The sequence below is a fragment of the Epithele typhae genome, assembly GCF_022376455.1.
Source record: "Epithele typhae strain CBS 203.58 chromosome Unknown BXZ73scaffold_72, whole genome shotgun sequence".
NCBI lineage: Eukaryota > Fungi > Basidiomycota > Agaricomycetes > Polyporales > Epitheliaceae > Epithele > Epithele typhae.
Window position 1 is genome coordinate 141,480 of NW_025954263.1, and position 15,118 is coordinate 156,597.

The 15,118-nt window shown below is 61.2% G+C and overlaps 5 protein-coding genes across 5 annotated transcripts; 2 read left to right on the forward strand and 3 right to left on the reverse strand.

The window, feature by feature from the left end:
- Positions 1–704: 704 nt before the first annotated feature.
- BXZ73DRAFT_53828 (uncharacterized protein) lies at positions 705–3,660 on the forward strand (the record flags this gene model as incomplete). The annotated part of the gene is made up of 4 exons (XM_048021073.1): positions 705–1,167; positions 1,221–1,794; positions 1,848–2,333; positions 2,412–3,660. The coding sequence occupies 4 exons, from the start codon at positions 705–707 to the stop codon at positions 3,658–3,660; spliced, it is 2,772 nt and encodes a 923-aa protein (XP_047873310.1).
- A 2,803-nt stretch (positions 3,661–6,463) lies between these two features.
- On the forward strand, positions 6,464–7,246 carry BXZ73DRAFT_81098 (uncharacterized protein; the record flags this gene model as incomplete). Its single annotated transcript, XM_048023425.1, has 2 exons — positions 6,464–6,523; positions 6,770–7,246. The coding sequence occupies 2 exons, from the start codon at positions 6,464–6,466 to the stop codon at positions 7,244–7,246; spliced, it is 537 nt and encodes a 178-aa protein (XP_047873311.1).
- Positions 7,247–9,684: 2,438 nt separating this feature from the next.
- BXZ73DRAFT_105855 (uncharacterized protein) lies at positions 9,685–10,358 on the reverse strand (the record flags this gene model as incomplete). The annotated part of the gene is made up of 2 exons (XM_048016409.1): positions 9,685–10,136; positions 10,184–10,358. The coding sequence occupies 2 exons, from the start codon at positions 10,356–10,358 to the stop codon at positions 9,685–9,687; spliced, it is 627 nt and encodes a 208-aa protein (XP_047873312.1).
- Positions 10,359–10,924: 566 nt separating this feature from the next.
- On the reverse strand, positions 10,925–11,586 carry BXZ73DRAFT_81100 (uncharacterized protein; the record flags this gene model as incomplete). The annotated part of the gene is made up of 2 exons (XM_048023426.1): positions 10,925–11,361; positions 11,415–11,586. 2 exons carry the CDS (start codon positions 11,584–11,586, stop codon positions 10,925–10,927), a joined length of 609 nt encoding a protein of 202 aa, XP_047873313.1.
- A 1,893-nt stretch (positions 11,587–13,479) lies between these two features.
- On the reverse strand, positions 13,480–14,156 carry BXZ73DRAFT_81101 (uncharacterized protein; the record flags this gene model as incomplete). The annotated part of the gene is made up of 2 exons (XM_048023427.1): positions 13,480–13,886; positions 13,940–14,156. 2 exons carry the CDS (start codon positions 14,154–14,156, stop codon positions 13,480–13,482), a joined length of 624 nt encoding a protein of 207 aa, XP_047873314.1.
- Positions 14,157–15,118: the final 962 nt, after the last annotated feature.

The window sequence follows — 15,118 nt, forward strand, 5'->3', positions numbered from 1 at the left end:
TCGCTGTGTTTGTGGTGTATTGGTACAATGTGGTAATGTGGTATGCCACAATTGTAATGTAGTGGCCATCGATGCGTTATTCACATCGAAATTTATCTCTTGGCATATCGTTTGCAGAGACACTTATGAATCGCTATAGGTAACCACTAAAGGCTGCTTTGTAGTCCGTCATCTGATATGTCGATGCTATGAGCTAGTGACAGAAACTTGGGATGAGATGGTGCGCTGTACGCATATTTTGAGGTTCAGTATGCCTGGAACCTGCTTATTCCGCCAGAGTTAGTTAGCAATGGAGTTGACGTCATGATCGGCGTTTGAGATACTCTGTTTGGCGCTGTTGTCTAAAAGTCTCGGATCCTAACAAGCCCAAACACATCCCACGTTCCTCCCATGAGGCGACAAGCCAAGGCTTCGCTGCTCATCGCTTCGGATATTGTACATAGATGATCTTGCCGAAATTCGCATCTTGATCAGCAGGGACGAACACCATGCGATCATGCTCAGAGGCGTTGTTTCGCAAAGACTTTGAGCGGGCACGTCCCGACATGTAAACCATAACCCTACCTGGTTGCCTTTCTGGGTAGAGGCGACGGCGGACGTTCTGACGAGCCGACATCCTCCTCTCGACCTCGACCTTCATCCTGTCACCCCCTACCCCAGCGACGGACGTTAGGTCCATCGGCTGCCTCGCCTCTCCCCTCGCCATGGCCTCCTTCCTGTCCAAAGTCTTCCCGCGCAAGAAGGACAAGGATACGTCAAAACGCAACTCATCCCCCTCGCTCCTCGAGGGCAAGTTCGAGGCCGTCGCGCACCCATCTTCGCCCTCTGCTGCCAAATTCGCGGACATAGCGCAGCAGCCGGGCGAGCACGGGCGTGTCAAAGAGAAGGAGAAGGAGAAGGACGGTGGGTTCACGCTCTTCAAGCCCAAGTCTCGCCCCCGCTCCCCACCCCCCAGCTCGCCGAAAACCGTGTCGAATGCTCCCCACCTCACGCTTAACCTTCCGGTACCTAAGGAGCCACGGTCGCGTGCCCTTGGAGTGGTCTTTGAGGCGGATCCCAACGACGTCAGCACCCTGCCCGATAACATCATCGGCGAACGGCGACTCAGCCCACTGGAGACCCTCTTGCTCGTGAGGGCGTGCTCTACGGCGCTGATAAACCATGGAGGTACGTGGTTTTTTGCGCTTATATGTAATTTCTGTCGCGCTGACAGCGCGCAGGTCTCGAAACTCTCGGTGTGATGCACCCGTTCTGGTACTCCGCCTCCCCCGACGCCCAGCGCAGACTTATCTCGCTCTTCCTACTATCTTTGGGTCCCAAAAGCCCTATAACCACGCTCTCTCCCTCCCCTTCTTCCGCCTCCGCCTCCTTCGATTCCGAACTCGAGTATTCCCGTTCCCCTCACGACGTCGCTGCCGTATTCCGATGGGCCCTCCGCCACCTCCGCTTGGAAGGCGAATCGTTCGGACGCGATTCCAGCGAATGGAAGTGGTACGAAACCTTTGCGGAAGCTGAGCGGACCAAGTCGTACCCGAACAACGCGTTCAGCGACGCGTTAGTCCCGCAACTCCCCCCCTCACACCATCAGCTGCTCGTAGCAACGCTTGATCTCGTCTCCTCCTTTGCCTCGCATGCGGAGACCAGCGGTGTTTCTGGGAGCAAGTTGTCTAAGTTCCTAGGTATCTGGCTCCTCGCTGCAAAGCGGAGTGAAGATGGAGAGGATTGGCCAGCCTTTTATGCGCGCTGGGAGCGCGCCGGAAGGATATTAGAACATCTATTCTTGGCGCACATTCGGTGAGTTCTGACGCGCTTCATTCTGTGCGTCCCGCCAATCAATCTATCCCCAGAGATGAGATGGCGAGCGAGAAGGTTCCTCTCCGCTTGGTCCAGCTCACAAAGGGCTATCCGTATCACGGCAAGAGTGAGTCCTCAGGTTCCACGACGACGGGAGACGAGCTCCCCGCACGTCCTCGGTTCTCCACCCTTCGATATGACGCACTCTTCGTCCGCGTTGAGACGGAGTCGGACTCCAAGGCCCCGAAGACCAAGTCTCACGCGCTTCGTCTTCTCATGGACGCGCTGAAATCTGAGTTGGATCTCAAGGATGCGCAGCTCCAGGCCGCATGGGAAGCAATCCAGAAGACCGCACTTGCAACCGACGAACCAGAGCCGATCCTAACCCACGTTGATAGCTTTCCAGGACTGTCCCGCATCTTCACGGACGAGACGACCCGCATACTCTCCTTCCTTCCATCCGCATCTGAGGATATTCCTACCATTCGACTTCCTCAGCCTCCGTATAAACGATCCACGTCGGCCAACACCACGTCGGAGTCTCAACAAACGAACGGTCATGGCAAAGCCGCTACCGCGGGCGATGAGAACAAACCCACCCCTACGAACGGAGATAGCAAGCCCACTCCTGCTGAGAACAACGGCAGTGGGAAGCACACACCAGCGACCTCTCCGCAGACGCCAACCTCGCCCAAGGATTGGATGGACTTCTCGAGCGGTGGCTTCGGCGAGAGCACGCTTGGCAAAGATTTCGCGAAAACGCTCATGGACAAGGACGTTGAAGTTACCATACCGCCGGCACCCATAGAGCGCAAGGTCAGCTCCAGGAAACGCGTCCCCGTACCGACCGACCGCCGTTCATCCGTGGACAGCCCAAACACGGACTCAGTCATTCGGGCCTCGGAGATCGTGGCTCCTCCCAAGCCTCAGGCACCCAAGTCGAAGACGACTCTGGCGAGTCTAGTCAAGCTCGACGAGGCGTTTGTCGACTTCTGGAACGATTCTCTCCTCGACCCTGTCTCCTCCGGCTGGCCTAATGCACTCTTGGCTCAGCTCAACGCCATCCCTGGCGTTGAAGTTGACGGCAAGCCCATCGGGTGGCTCATCGTCGAGCAGCGCTTTGTCGCTCCGCCTTCCACCCCAGCTCCTGCTCTCGAACCGGCCGCTGCCAACACCCGCCGCGCCGCCTCCCCACGCCCCTCGGTTCGCTCTGAGAGCTCCGGCAGGAAGAGTTCGGCATTCTCGCTGTCTGCCCGGAAGCGCCTCACCTTCTTCTCGTCCTCGAGCCAGAGCATCTCGAGCGCGGCTGCCAAGTCCGAAGTAAAGGCATCCTCAGCGCGCAAGAGGGCATCCAAGGGCGCCCGCGTCGGCGAGATGGGCGAGATCCTGCCCGAGGTCAAGGAGAGCGACGAGAAGTCTCCCGCGTCGCCCGCGAAGAAGGAGGCCGCCGCCCCTGCGAAGCCCAGCGTCGTCGTCTCTCCTGCGACACCCGCCCCTGCTCCCTCGGCCGCTGCGTCCCCTGCGTCCGAGGGCTCGCTCTCACCCATGACACCTTCTGCCGACGACTTCCCTGCTATCCCTGTCGTCGCAGGCGTGCTTGCCACCACGGACGCTGGGGCCGTCGCCGTTGAAGCGCTCAAGACCGACGACGGCGAGCTCGCGACATGCTGTCGCCGACATTCCACCCGCCACCGAGGCCGACGAGATCCCCAAAGCGGAGGAGACGCTCCCGCCCGCACCGGAGGCTGTCGTCCTCACCGGCGAGACTCCCGGGCCGGAAGTCGCGCTGAGCACGAGCGAACCCGCGGCGCGCGCGGAGATCGTGGAGAAGGTGGACGCGCTCGTGGAGGAGGCGAAGTCGCCTGAGGAGGCGGAGCCCGAGGTCGCGGCGCCTGCGCCCGAGGTTGCTGCACCCGAACCTGAGGTCGCTGCGGCTGTCGAGCCCGAAGTCGCTTCCCCCGAGCCCGAGGTCGCGGTGCCTGAGTTTGAGGCCGCTGCTGTCGTCGAGCCCGAGGCCGCCCTGCACCGGAGCCGGAGCCGGAAGAGCCTGCGCCTGCGCCTGTCGTCGAAGAGGTGGCCGCTCCCGCCGTCGAGGAACCCGTGGTCGAGGCCCCCGCTGCCGTCGAAGAGGCACCAGTAATCGACGCACCCACCACCGAGGAGGTTCCTGCACCTGAGGAGCCCGCCCCCGTCGTCGAAGAGACCCCGGCGCCCGAACCCGAGCCCGCTGTGGAGGAGCCTGTCCCCGAGCCGGAACCCGTTGTCGAGGTAGAGCAGACTCCTGTTCCCGCCGAGCCCGCAGCCCCGATCGTCGAAGAGCCTCCTGCTCCTGAGCCTGAGCCGGAGGCCGTGATCGAGGCGGTTTCCGAGCCCGAGCCCATTGTCGAAGCCACTCCTGAACCTGCACCGGTCGTCCAGGAGGTCGCAGCGGAGCCGGAGCCGGCTACCGAGGCTGTCCCCGAGCCCATTGTCGAGGCCGCCGTTCCGGAGCCGGAGCCCCTCGTTGAGGAAACTCCCGCCCCAGAGCCGAACCCGTTGTCGAAGAGGCCCCGCGTCGGACCCTGCGGTGGTTGAAGCTGCTCCCGAGCCCGAACCCGAGCCCGAGCCAACCCCTGCGCCCGCACCGGCGGTAGAAGCCATTCCAGAGCCCGAATCAGTCGCGGAAGCGGTCGCAGAGCCGGAACCTGCTGCTGAGGCTGCACTTGAGCCCGAAACTGTAGTTGAGGAAGTCCCGGCGCCTGCGGCCGCGCTCGAGCCCATTGGTACGTCTTTCTTCGTTTGCTTCGGCTGTAATGCAAGTCGCTCACCGTTTGCTTTGCACTCGCACAGTCGAAGTTGCGCCTGAGCCTGAAGTCACTCCGGCGCCTGAACCCGAAGCATCCGTTCCTGTGGCCGAGGAGGAGCTCGCCCCGCCCCGCCCCCGTCGAGGAACTAGTCGACGAAGCGGTCGCTGAGTCTGTTCCAGAGCTCGCCACCCCTACTGTGGAGGAGGAGCCTGCCCATGCACCCGTCGAGGAGGCCGCTCCTGTCGCTGAGCAGCCTGTCACCGCCACGGAAGAGCCTACTGCTTCTGAGGAACCAACCGCACCGGTGGAGGGGCCTGCAGCGCCTGCAGAGGAGTCCGCCGCCGAAGCTGTTCCTGAGGCCGTTGAGGAGCCTACCGCTGCGCCCGTGGAGCCCGAGTCCACTGCTGTTGAGATTGAGGTCCCAGGTATGTGATTACTCACGCACTGCTCTCTTCGAGGCAGATCGCTGACGGATGGTATCGCTGGTGGTGATATAGCGTCCGTTCCTGGTGCGGAGGTCGAACCGGAGACACCTGCTTCAGAGTTTGCGCCCGAAACTCCTGTCGAGTCTGAAGACCCGTCGCCCGAACCTGAGGTGGGCGAGGAAGCGGCTGCTGAGGAGAAGCCTGAAGGCGGCGTTGCCTCGTCAAAGAAGAACAAGAAAAAGAACAAGAAGGGCCGCCGCTAAAGGTGCGCCCGTGGGCTTCCTCGTGTTCGTCGCGTTGCAGATATTGATCCGAGGTTGTGCGCAGAGAGCCGGTACGCGTTGCACATATACCTGACCGCTTTGCTACGCGTACAACAAGTGGACGCTGTGTTCCGGAAGATACCCCCTTCGCCCCGACGCCACGCCCTGTCCCCTTCCACGCCTTCAGTCCCTGTCCAATCCGGCTCGAATCCCACCCAATCTATCTCGATCTCCCGCGTCCCGTCGCGTCCTCGCTCCTTTTACTGTATGCTCTCCCTGCTCTCCCCGTGTCCTCGGTCCCCGCGGCTGGCTGCCTCTTGTAGACCAGGCCCGGATGATCGACGACGACGAGTTCTAGTTCGCTACCGGCGTGTTCAAGTTCGTTATAATGGCCCCCGGTCCGCCCGCGCATCGATATATTCTTACATATGCCCCGGATCCATCCATCTTCTGCCGATTTACTGCATATGACCGTGCTCGTGCTCGTGCTTGGTGCTTTCGGTTTAGTTACTTAGCTACAATGCACCCTGTGCAACAGCGGATATATATCTCTCCCTTCGTTCGCCTAAGTACCTGGGTGAGAGGCGCGTAGCCGGGTGAGAGGAGATTGAGCGGATGCAATGCGCAGTGTGCTCGGCGCACGAGATGCGACCAAACTCCGCTGTGGTCGGGCGTCCTTTTGGAAATGTGACGGATGGCACACACGCGACACTTGCTGTGTTGCCTGGACGAGCCCGCGCGCCCGGGATTTCGTCCGTGCTTGCCTGGTCGCCGGCCCTTTGAGCTCGTTGAAAAGACATACGTGACAGTGGAGGGAGTGTGCACGCCTGCCGGTTCGCGACGGGAGACCAGGAGGCGATCGGCACGCGCGGGCAGACCTGAATCTATGATGGTCCGGATGGAGCCGCTCACAGCCTTGGGGAACACCCCTGCCAGGGAGCTGTCACCGCCTGCCGCCTGGGCAGCCTGCGCCACGCCCGACCTCTCTCGGAGCTCGTCAGCTTGTCTCCCGCCGTCATCTGCCCCGACCCCGACGCAGACCGAGACTGCTTGCTCTTGCCCCGCGCCGCCTCTTCGTCTGTTCCGCACGCTGCGCTCCCTCCCTCCCCCTCCACCTCCGCTTCTTCTTCTCCTCCCCTGGAGAGTCTCGTTTTGCTTTGTTCTCTCCAGTCCGTGACGGCTCTCGTCAAGAAACATGTCCTACGATGAGCGCTTGCTCGCTAGCGCGCCGGTCGCAACCCGTACAGAGAAGCAGGTGAGCCGTCCCTCCATCCTCCCTTCTCCTGCGGCCGGCGGATGGTGGCGGTGGAGGTCAATACGTCTGGTGGTGGTTACAGGGAACGGTCAGGAGGGATGGTGGGCAGGGCTGGATTCACGGGAGAAGGCTGGGAGGGAAACCTGCGCATACATCGACTCCCCCGCTTCCGTCGCAGCCGTCGCAGCGCGGGCTCTGCCACCCTAAAGGCGGCATGCTGACCACGTCCCCCGCGCCCGCCCGCAGGAAGGATACAACATCGACCTCCTAGGCGGCGGCTCGCGCGCGGCCCCCGCCGCGGCTGCGCGCCCCGGGTCGGCGACGCCCCCGCCCCCCGCCGCGCTCGACGCCGCGAAGGCGGAGGACGGGTACGCGGGCACGGCGTACCCCGCCCCCGCGCGGCCGTGGTACAAGACCCGCAAGTGGCTGCTGATCTTCCTCGTCGCCGGCATCGTCGTCGTCGCCGCCGTCGTGGGCGGCGCCGTCGGCGCCACGGCCAACAAGGGCCACACCAACATCGTGACGTCCTCGACGGCGGCGAACCCTGGGGACGGCCAGTCGGCGACGACACCCGCCTCGTCGACCACGACGAACGAGGGCGGCGGCTCCGGTCCGTCCTCGGTGTCGGAGACATCAGCCGGATCGCCCCCGACGCCAGTTTCCCAAGGCGTAACGACCACGACAGATCCGGGTAGCCCTGGTAGACCCACTAGTACTTCATGAATCGTGAGGCTTCCGTTTTTTGCCGAACGGTCTCTCAGCATGCTCACAGCGGTGTGGCAGATGTTTATACGGTTTTGCTCCCCGCTGTGCTGGTCCGCTCGCCGTCGCCGTATGCTAGGTTTAAATTAGTTCACCCCGTCGCTGCACATTACCTTTCCGTGCTCTTTCTCATTGTGCTCCATTGTTCGTATTCATTCCATGGACACCTCCGCGCGCCGTCTGCGTCCGTCTGTACCGTGTGGAAGAGACTCTGGTCAATGATGGGTATGTCTCGTCCTATGACGAATTATAGCTGGTGTGCTACGACTGATCGCTTGCCGTCCACGGTCCACACAGGTCATGATGGATACTCAATGCTCGATGGTCGGTGATTACGCAATCGCTCAGGCTTGTATGCTGCGCTTTCGGGTCTCGAGTCCGCCTGGGAAGATGGTGGATGTGCGTTTGCAATTCAACTCCGTCTTGATCCTTCAGAGTGGAGGCCGTTCCACAACAGGCGCGCGACCAGGCACAAATATACTCTGCTTTGGCCTCGATTGCAGCTTCGCTTGGTGGAGAGGCCAATTGACAACGCAGACTCCTGGCTAGCAGTGCTTACCGATCTTCCTCGGGCTTGCCAGCTTCTTGTGACACTTGCATCCGTTCGTCCACTGCAATTTTCAGCACAGGTCATGTCCCCCCTTGTGTTTGTGGGCCAACGGCTAGGGCTCAAGACGGTGCTGCCTTCTGCGAGACCTCGGAAGGGAGTGAAGGACGCTGTTCCACGTTTGCCGCACTGATTCACATCTTCCCTGGTTGCGTCCTCGCCCACGAATCCCAACCGCGGGCGACTACAGAGTTTGTCGTTGATCTCAACCGGTCAAAACCGCCCACTAACTCCGCTCATCTCATTTTCAGCGCCATCTCTATGCCCCTGCGCACCCGAACTCACGGCAACAGCGAGCTGAGTCGGACGTGGCTCATGGTTTACTTGTCGTTTGCTTCGCTCATCCCGGAACCCCTCCCAGCGCATACTATGGACGCCAAAAGCTTGACCTTTCATCAAGGGGGATCATGAATAAGGTGCTCCGCACTCTTCACAGATCCACGCCGTCAAGAAGAAGCCCCCAGAGCGAAGGCGAGGAGGCCTAGTTGAAAGGACGCCCTACCGGTCGGGTCGTCGCCCGCACATACGCCCGCACGACGTACAACAATCGGAGTCCCTCCGCATGGAAAACCTCCGCCACAACGGCTCCCCCCAGCCCATAGTCGTCGTGATCCATTCCGGGCTCTCGACAATCAGGCCGCCGTACGATGCCTCGCTGTTCACTGATCCGGTGAGTGCCTTTCTTGCGCGCGTTTTGGCGGTCGAGGACGACGGCGTTGGTTCGCCTCCTCCATATATCGGAAGCTGACTGTGAACTTGACCCACAGAACGCGTTCCGCTCCAGCCTTGAGGCCCGGCGAACGGCGACCCGCACGGGGGTGGCACGGCCGGCGCAAGTGACAGTGCGTTTGCGTCGCTGAAGTGCAGTGGCTGTGGACATCACCGTTCATGACGCGGACCTTGTGGTGGATAGTCTTCCGTCGCCCTTTCGCTTGTGTATGGACCTACGCTGTGTGATACGCCTTGCGTGACGGTATTCCGACACGGACTTACTTCCTGTGCATGTTTTGCATCATCGACGTGTTCGTTCCATGGACATCTTCGTACTTGACCTGCGCCCACGTGTACAGCCTGGACGGATCGGCCATAAAACGTATTTTTCCGTTCACGATGCTCTACATGTATGCTCACTACTCTCCGTCTATGCAGATCGAGTATGGTCCACCTCAGACGTCACTAAGCAGTCGTTCGAAATTGTTGGCTTCGAACCTGTACGGTGCGCTGCGTTTGCGTCCCGGGATCTCCGGCTCGACGTGCCTCTGCTGTTGTGATGCCACGACCCTTGAGGAGCGCGCAAATAGTGGCGAGCTCGAAACGAGGCTGGCCCGGCCGAACACCAACACGACGCGGGCGCGCCACTATCGGTCGATACGGGCGCGCGACGGCGGGCGGTGGTCCGAAATGGGGTGCGCGTGTCGAGCGTCGCCGAGGAAATCGGCGGCGGCGGGAAGATGGTTTGCTGGACGAGTGCGGGGCGGCTGCGCCGCGTCGTCAATCGGTGTTGGTGTGGCACGAGGCACGCGTGCAGAGGCACGCCCTGCGCATAGTACACGCAGGAGCGACAAAGGACGGTCGACGATAGTGGCACATGGTCTGGCGAGCGACTGACCCGGAGCGCGGTTCGGGACGGATCCGTGGGCGCAGCTTTCGCGCGACTCAGATGAAAACTACAGCGGAGCATCGCAACTGTACCTAATGTATTCTAGCTAATGTAATCACAGGTGCGAGACCTTCGACGTTCTAACAGTCTGTGACATTCATGCCTGCCTTGCGACCGAAACCCAGCGCGTCATTACACCCAACACCTAGCCTGACCATCCACCAGGCGCCAATCGTAGTAGGACTTGAGCAGGGCCGCCTCGAGCCTCGCCACCGACCCGTCCCGTTGGACCACTCTGAACGCGTCGGCTGAGAAGTTGAGGCGCCAATCGTAGTAGCACTTGAGGAAAACTGCCTCGAGCCTGGGCACCGATCCGTCCAATTGGGCCGATCTGAATGCATCGAGCAAGGTGTGCCAAAACTTCCGCGCAAAGAACTCGGGTGCTTGAACGCGCGGCGTAAGCGGTATGAGAACCCGGAGGAGGCTGTGGGGCACCACCCCTATCACTTCGGGGGGAATCGACGGACGGCTGCCCACGACCTCACTAGCGCCGACGTTGACCACAACGTGAACCCCGAGCGTGACGGGGTCCGCGGAGGGGCGGTGCAGGGCCTGGAGGAAGCCTCCCCAGATAGTTCCTAGGCCTGTGGCAGATTAGCGCGTGAGACGAGAAGGAGGGGAGGAGGCCCACTGGAAGTCGGGGAGGGCTCCTGGTCTGGTGGGAGCTCGGCGGAGGCGGTGATGATCACAAAAACGTCGTTTTCGGGAAAGTGGGCAAGCGGAAACTTCGTGCCAGCGTCGGGATGCGTTTGATATTTCGGCGGTTTCTCGTCGACCTTGCTTATGGGCTGATCGCAGGGTGTCATTTTGGCTGGACCTGGCTTTTTAGGTAGGAGAGCATGAGTGGTTATAAGTCACAGGCCGTGCCCGGAATGCATAGATGATGACGTCCACTGTGCGCACACGCGCGGCAGTGCGATCAGCTTATATCGTCCGTTGATCGATCTGTACATACTACGTGGTTCCAGCCCCTACTTATTCCAGGGGGCTCCTCCTCCGTCGCTGGGGTCTCTCGACCGTTTTGGCGATGGGCGGTCGGTCGGGGTCGAAGGAGTCCAGCTGTAGAAGCGATGACGGAGAACCGTTTTCACGGATGGAGCCGTGTATCGAAAACCGCACTGCCACATCGGGGCAGCTTAAGTTCGAGTGGGGGAAGCTTCTTCAGCTGTTCGAAATGCCGGTCAAGCCTACCATATAGCTAGGTGGCGGCACATTGCATGGCGAGCGCTGGGCTCACAAGGCCGTCGGCACACTTCGCGCGCTTCAGATGCGAACTACAGCAAACCGCCGCTCCCGGCCTAAACGTAGAGTGATCTAGCTGGCGTAACAACAGGTGAAAAACCTCCGATGTAACGGACATCACCGGCAGCCGTCACACCTCCACATAACACCTAGCCTGACCATCCGCCAGGCGCCAATCGCAGCAGGACTTGAGAAGGGCCGCCTCGAGCCTGGCCACCGACCCGTCCCGTTGAACCAGTTCGAATGAATCGACTGAGAAGTTGAGGCGCCAGTCGTAATAGCACTTGAGGAGGGCTGCCTCGAGCCGGGGCACCGACCCGTCTGGTTCGGCCCGTCCAAATGCGTCGACTAAGGTGTGCCAAAACTTCGACCCGAAAACTTCGCTTTCTTGTTCGAGTGGTGTAAGCGGTATCAGAACCTGCAGAAGGTTGTTGGGCACCACCCCTATCACTTCGGGGGGAACCGAGGGATAGCTGCCCACGACCTGCTTGGCGCCGAGGGTGACCACGACGTGGGCCGCGACTTTGACGGGGCGCGCGACCCGGGAGAAGACTCTCCAGATGGATCCTGGACCCGTGGCGGATTAGCGCGTGAGACGAGAAGGATGGGAGGGTACTCACTGGAAGGAGGGGAGGGCTTGTTTGATGGGGCGACGAAGGCGGTGGCGATTGTACAAACGCCGCTGTTGCCGTGTGCGTGGGCAAACGCCAGGTTCGTGTCGGCGTCGTCGTGCGCCTGATATGTCGGCGGTTTCTCGTCGACCTCGTTCAGGGTTTGGCCGCACTGTGCCATTTTGGTTCGACCTGGCTTGTCTGGAGGGGAGCGTGAGATGAGCACACGGTCTCTTAACTCGCAGACCGCACCCCTAGACCGGCACGATCCGGGCATGTATAGATGACGTCCATACGGCAGTGCGATCAGCATATATCGTTCTGTACATCCTATGTGTTCCCTCCCTTATTCCAGGGGGTTTCCCTCTCCATCATTTGGGCCCTTCGACCGGTGGGCGGCCAGTCAGGGCGTGGGCGCGGGGCTGCGGTCACAATCGCGATCGGGGTGAGGGCAAGGCGGAGCGACGTACATGTTCGAGCAGCCGGTTGAGCGGCGCCTCGAGATGTATGTACCTGCACGCAGCTGTATACGGAGTCATGTGATGACCCGTGTACACACTTCGCCGTCGGAGAACTTGTTGTTGTTGTTGTTGTTGTATTCCCGTTTAACGCCCTTCAGGGCCGAGCCCTATGGTAGGCGGAATGCTACGTGTGTGCTAAGTGTGTTAACTACAGCCGAATCTGGGATGATAACATAGAGGCGCCCTCGCGGACGCCCCAGGTAGCGGCCAGGGGTCTGGCCAAGGGAGTAAAGTACGGAGGGGACTGGTGAGACCATGTGGGGACCGTGAGGTGGGTAAGGTAGCGGGCGGGTGTGGGAGGGGCATGCATCTGCGTGAAAAACCTCTGCACCCGCTCCCGGCCATTCAAGGCAAGGAGGACGAGATCTAAACCTGCTGCCCGTCAAGGGTGGCCGATGGGCCCCCGGGTCTCGCCTCTTGCCGCAGTCAGGGGTACGTCAGGTGGTCCCCCACCCTCCGTCAGAACTCCCTCGCCCCCTAGAGCAGGGCCGAGGCCTGCAGTGCATGGCGCCGAGGCGCAGTGGGACTATAGTAGGTATAATGTAAGGGTAGGTATAGTAGTAGGGGAGCGTGGGGGTCAAGGGCGGGTACGAGCGGGGCGGGTGCGTGGCGCAGCACTGGTACGAGTGGGAGCGCCAGCGGGTCGCGGGCGGGACTGTCGTGTCGCGCGGGGGCGGGGGCGGGAGGACTCCGGCACCACTGCAGGGCCGGCGCGCGTGGTGAGAGCGGGTGCGAGGTCGCGGGATAGACGGCCCGTTGCGGTGATGAACTTGAAAAGTGGGGGGAAGAGGGAGGAGTCGGAGAGAAGAGCGGAGACCTTTCGGGCAGCACGGCCGCAGGGGGACAGGTGGCGGGCGCGGAGTGAGTCCCATCGTGGGCAGAGGATGAGGTAGTGCAGGACGGTTTCCGGGGCGAATTTGCAGGCCGGGCAGAGCGCGGAGTCTGCGCGCTTGATGCGGAAGAGATGGGCGTTGAGTGGGGCGTGTCCGGAGCGTAGCTGGATAAGAGTGCGAGTCTGGTTGCGAGTGAGTCCCGCCGCAGCTTTGATGAAGGTCGGGGAAGGGAGGTCGGGGTCGATCTTGGCCAGGCGTTTGCCCCTCGTTGATGTCTTCCATGTTTCGGCCGCTCGGGGTCGGAGAACTTGGGGGTCCAGGACCGTGATGCGCGGCGGCGGGATGATGCTTTGTTGGACGAGTGCTCGGCGGCTGCGCCGCGTCATCGATCAGTCATGCCATACGACTCGCGCGCGCGCAAAGGCGACAATGCGAAACGGCGGCACATTGTGTACCTACCAAAGGGTGCTAGCACAGGACTCAGGAAGTCTTTGAAATGAGTCCATCAGCACCCTGCACGCACTTCAAGTGAGAGCCACAGCGGGCTGCCGCTCCCGTACGTAATATATTCTAGCCGATGTAATCACAGGCAGTGCAAGACTTCCGACGAAACGTACATGTCTGGAACGTTCGTTAGCGACCGAACCGCATCTAGACGCAGCAATGACATCGACGCCGAGACGTACCACCGCCCTAGCAGCAAGAAAATTCGAGCGCCGCTCATAATAACATGAGGAGGGCTGCCTCTAACTTCGCCGTCGACCCGTCCTGGTGAACCAGTTTGAATGCATCGTCTGAGAAGTTGAGGCGCCAGTCGTAATAGCACTTGAGGAGGGCTGCCTCGAGCCTGGGCACCGATCCGTCCCGTTGGGCCCGTTCAAATGCATCGACTAAGGTGTGCCAAAACTTCGGACCGAAGACGTCGGCTCCTTGTTTGAGTGATGCAAGCGCTATCAGTACGTGCAGTACGCTGTACGGGACCACCCCTATCACTTCGGGAGGGACCGCAAGATAGGTGCCCACGAGCTGAGTGGCCCCGGTGGTGACCACGACGTGCACCGCGAACTCGACGGGGGGGCAGGACTCGCGGCGGCGCACGGCCCGGTGGAAGCCTCTCCAAATAGTTTCTGGACCCGTGGTAGATTAGCCCGTGAGGCGAGAAGGAGGAGAGGACACTCACTGAAAGTCGAGCAAGGCTTCTTGTGTGCTGAGGGGGCGAACGCGGCGGTGGCGACTATACAGATGTTGTCGCCCACGTGGGTGTGTGTCGTCGTAAGGTTGTCGTGCGCTTGATATCTCGGCGGCTTCTCGTCGACCTCGTTCATGGGCTGGGCGCCGCAGACTGTCATTTTGGCAGGTCCTGGCTTTTCTGAGCAGGGAGCTTGTGAGGAGGACATGGTCTTTTGACTCCCAGACCGCGCTCCTAGACCGGCGCGGCAAGGCAGGATCCGGGAATGCACAGACGTCATCGGCTATTTCCCGATCTCACACGCCCCTGGGCTGCACGTCGTGAGGGTCGTTCTTCCCGAAGAACTTCGAGCCCACGGACGGCCCGACGTGCCACGCCTTGCAAGGCCAGCTGCAGGAGCACATCCTGCTCGAGTGCCCCCGGCGTAGGGAGTCGCGGCGCTCCAGGGGCGAGTTCAAGTTCTTAAGGCTGGACAGCGTAAGTAGAGTCGAAGACTTCAACGCGATCCTGGACAAAAACGGGAGCGCGCTCGAATTTCGCAAATGAGAGAATACAACTGGAGCAGCAAAACGGAGACAACCCACCAGGCGACGCGATAGCGCATCTTGAAGAGCCCTCAGCCAGCCTGCCAATACCCACTGTGCAGTCAGCAGGTGCATACCGCGCCTACATCAGCGCTCAGCGCTCAAACCTAAGTTTGACTAGAGCGGTCGCGCGTGCGCCGTCGCTGTGGCCACGTCGCCCATCTCCCCTCAATGCGGCCCCACCTGATCCGCGGCTTCGTCTCTGTCGGGTGTGTTCAGGACGTCCATCCTCCTCCTCCATCATCTACCCCGACCTCCGAACTGCTCGCTCTTGGGCCGCGCCGCCTCTTCGTCTGCTCCGCACGCTGCGCTCCCCTCTCCCCTCCCTCTCCACTTGTTCTCTCCAGTCCGTAACGGACGCCCTGGTCAAGAAACAACACCTCCTACGATGAGCGCTTGATCGCTAGCGTGCCGGTCCCAACCCGTGCAGAGAAGTAGGTGAGCCGTCCCTCCATCCTCTATTCTCCTGCGGTCGGTGGATGGCGAATGGTGGGCGGTGGCGGAAGTCAATGTCGCCCGGTGATAGTCACAGGGAAGGATGGTGGGCATGCAGGGCCGGGTCGACGGGAGACGGCCGGGCGACCGG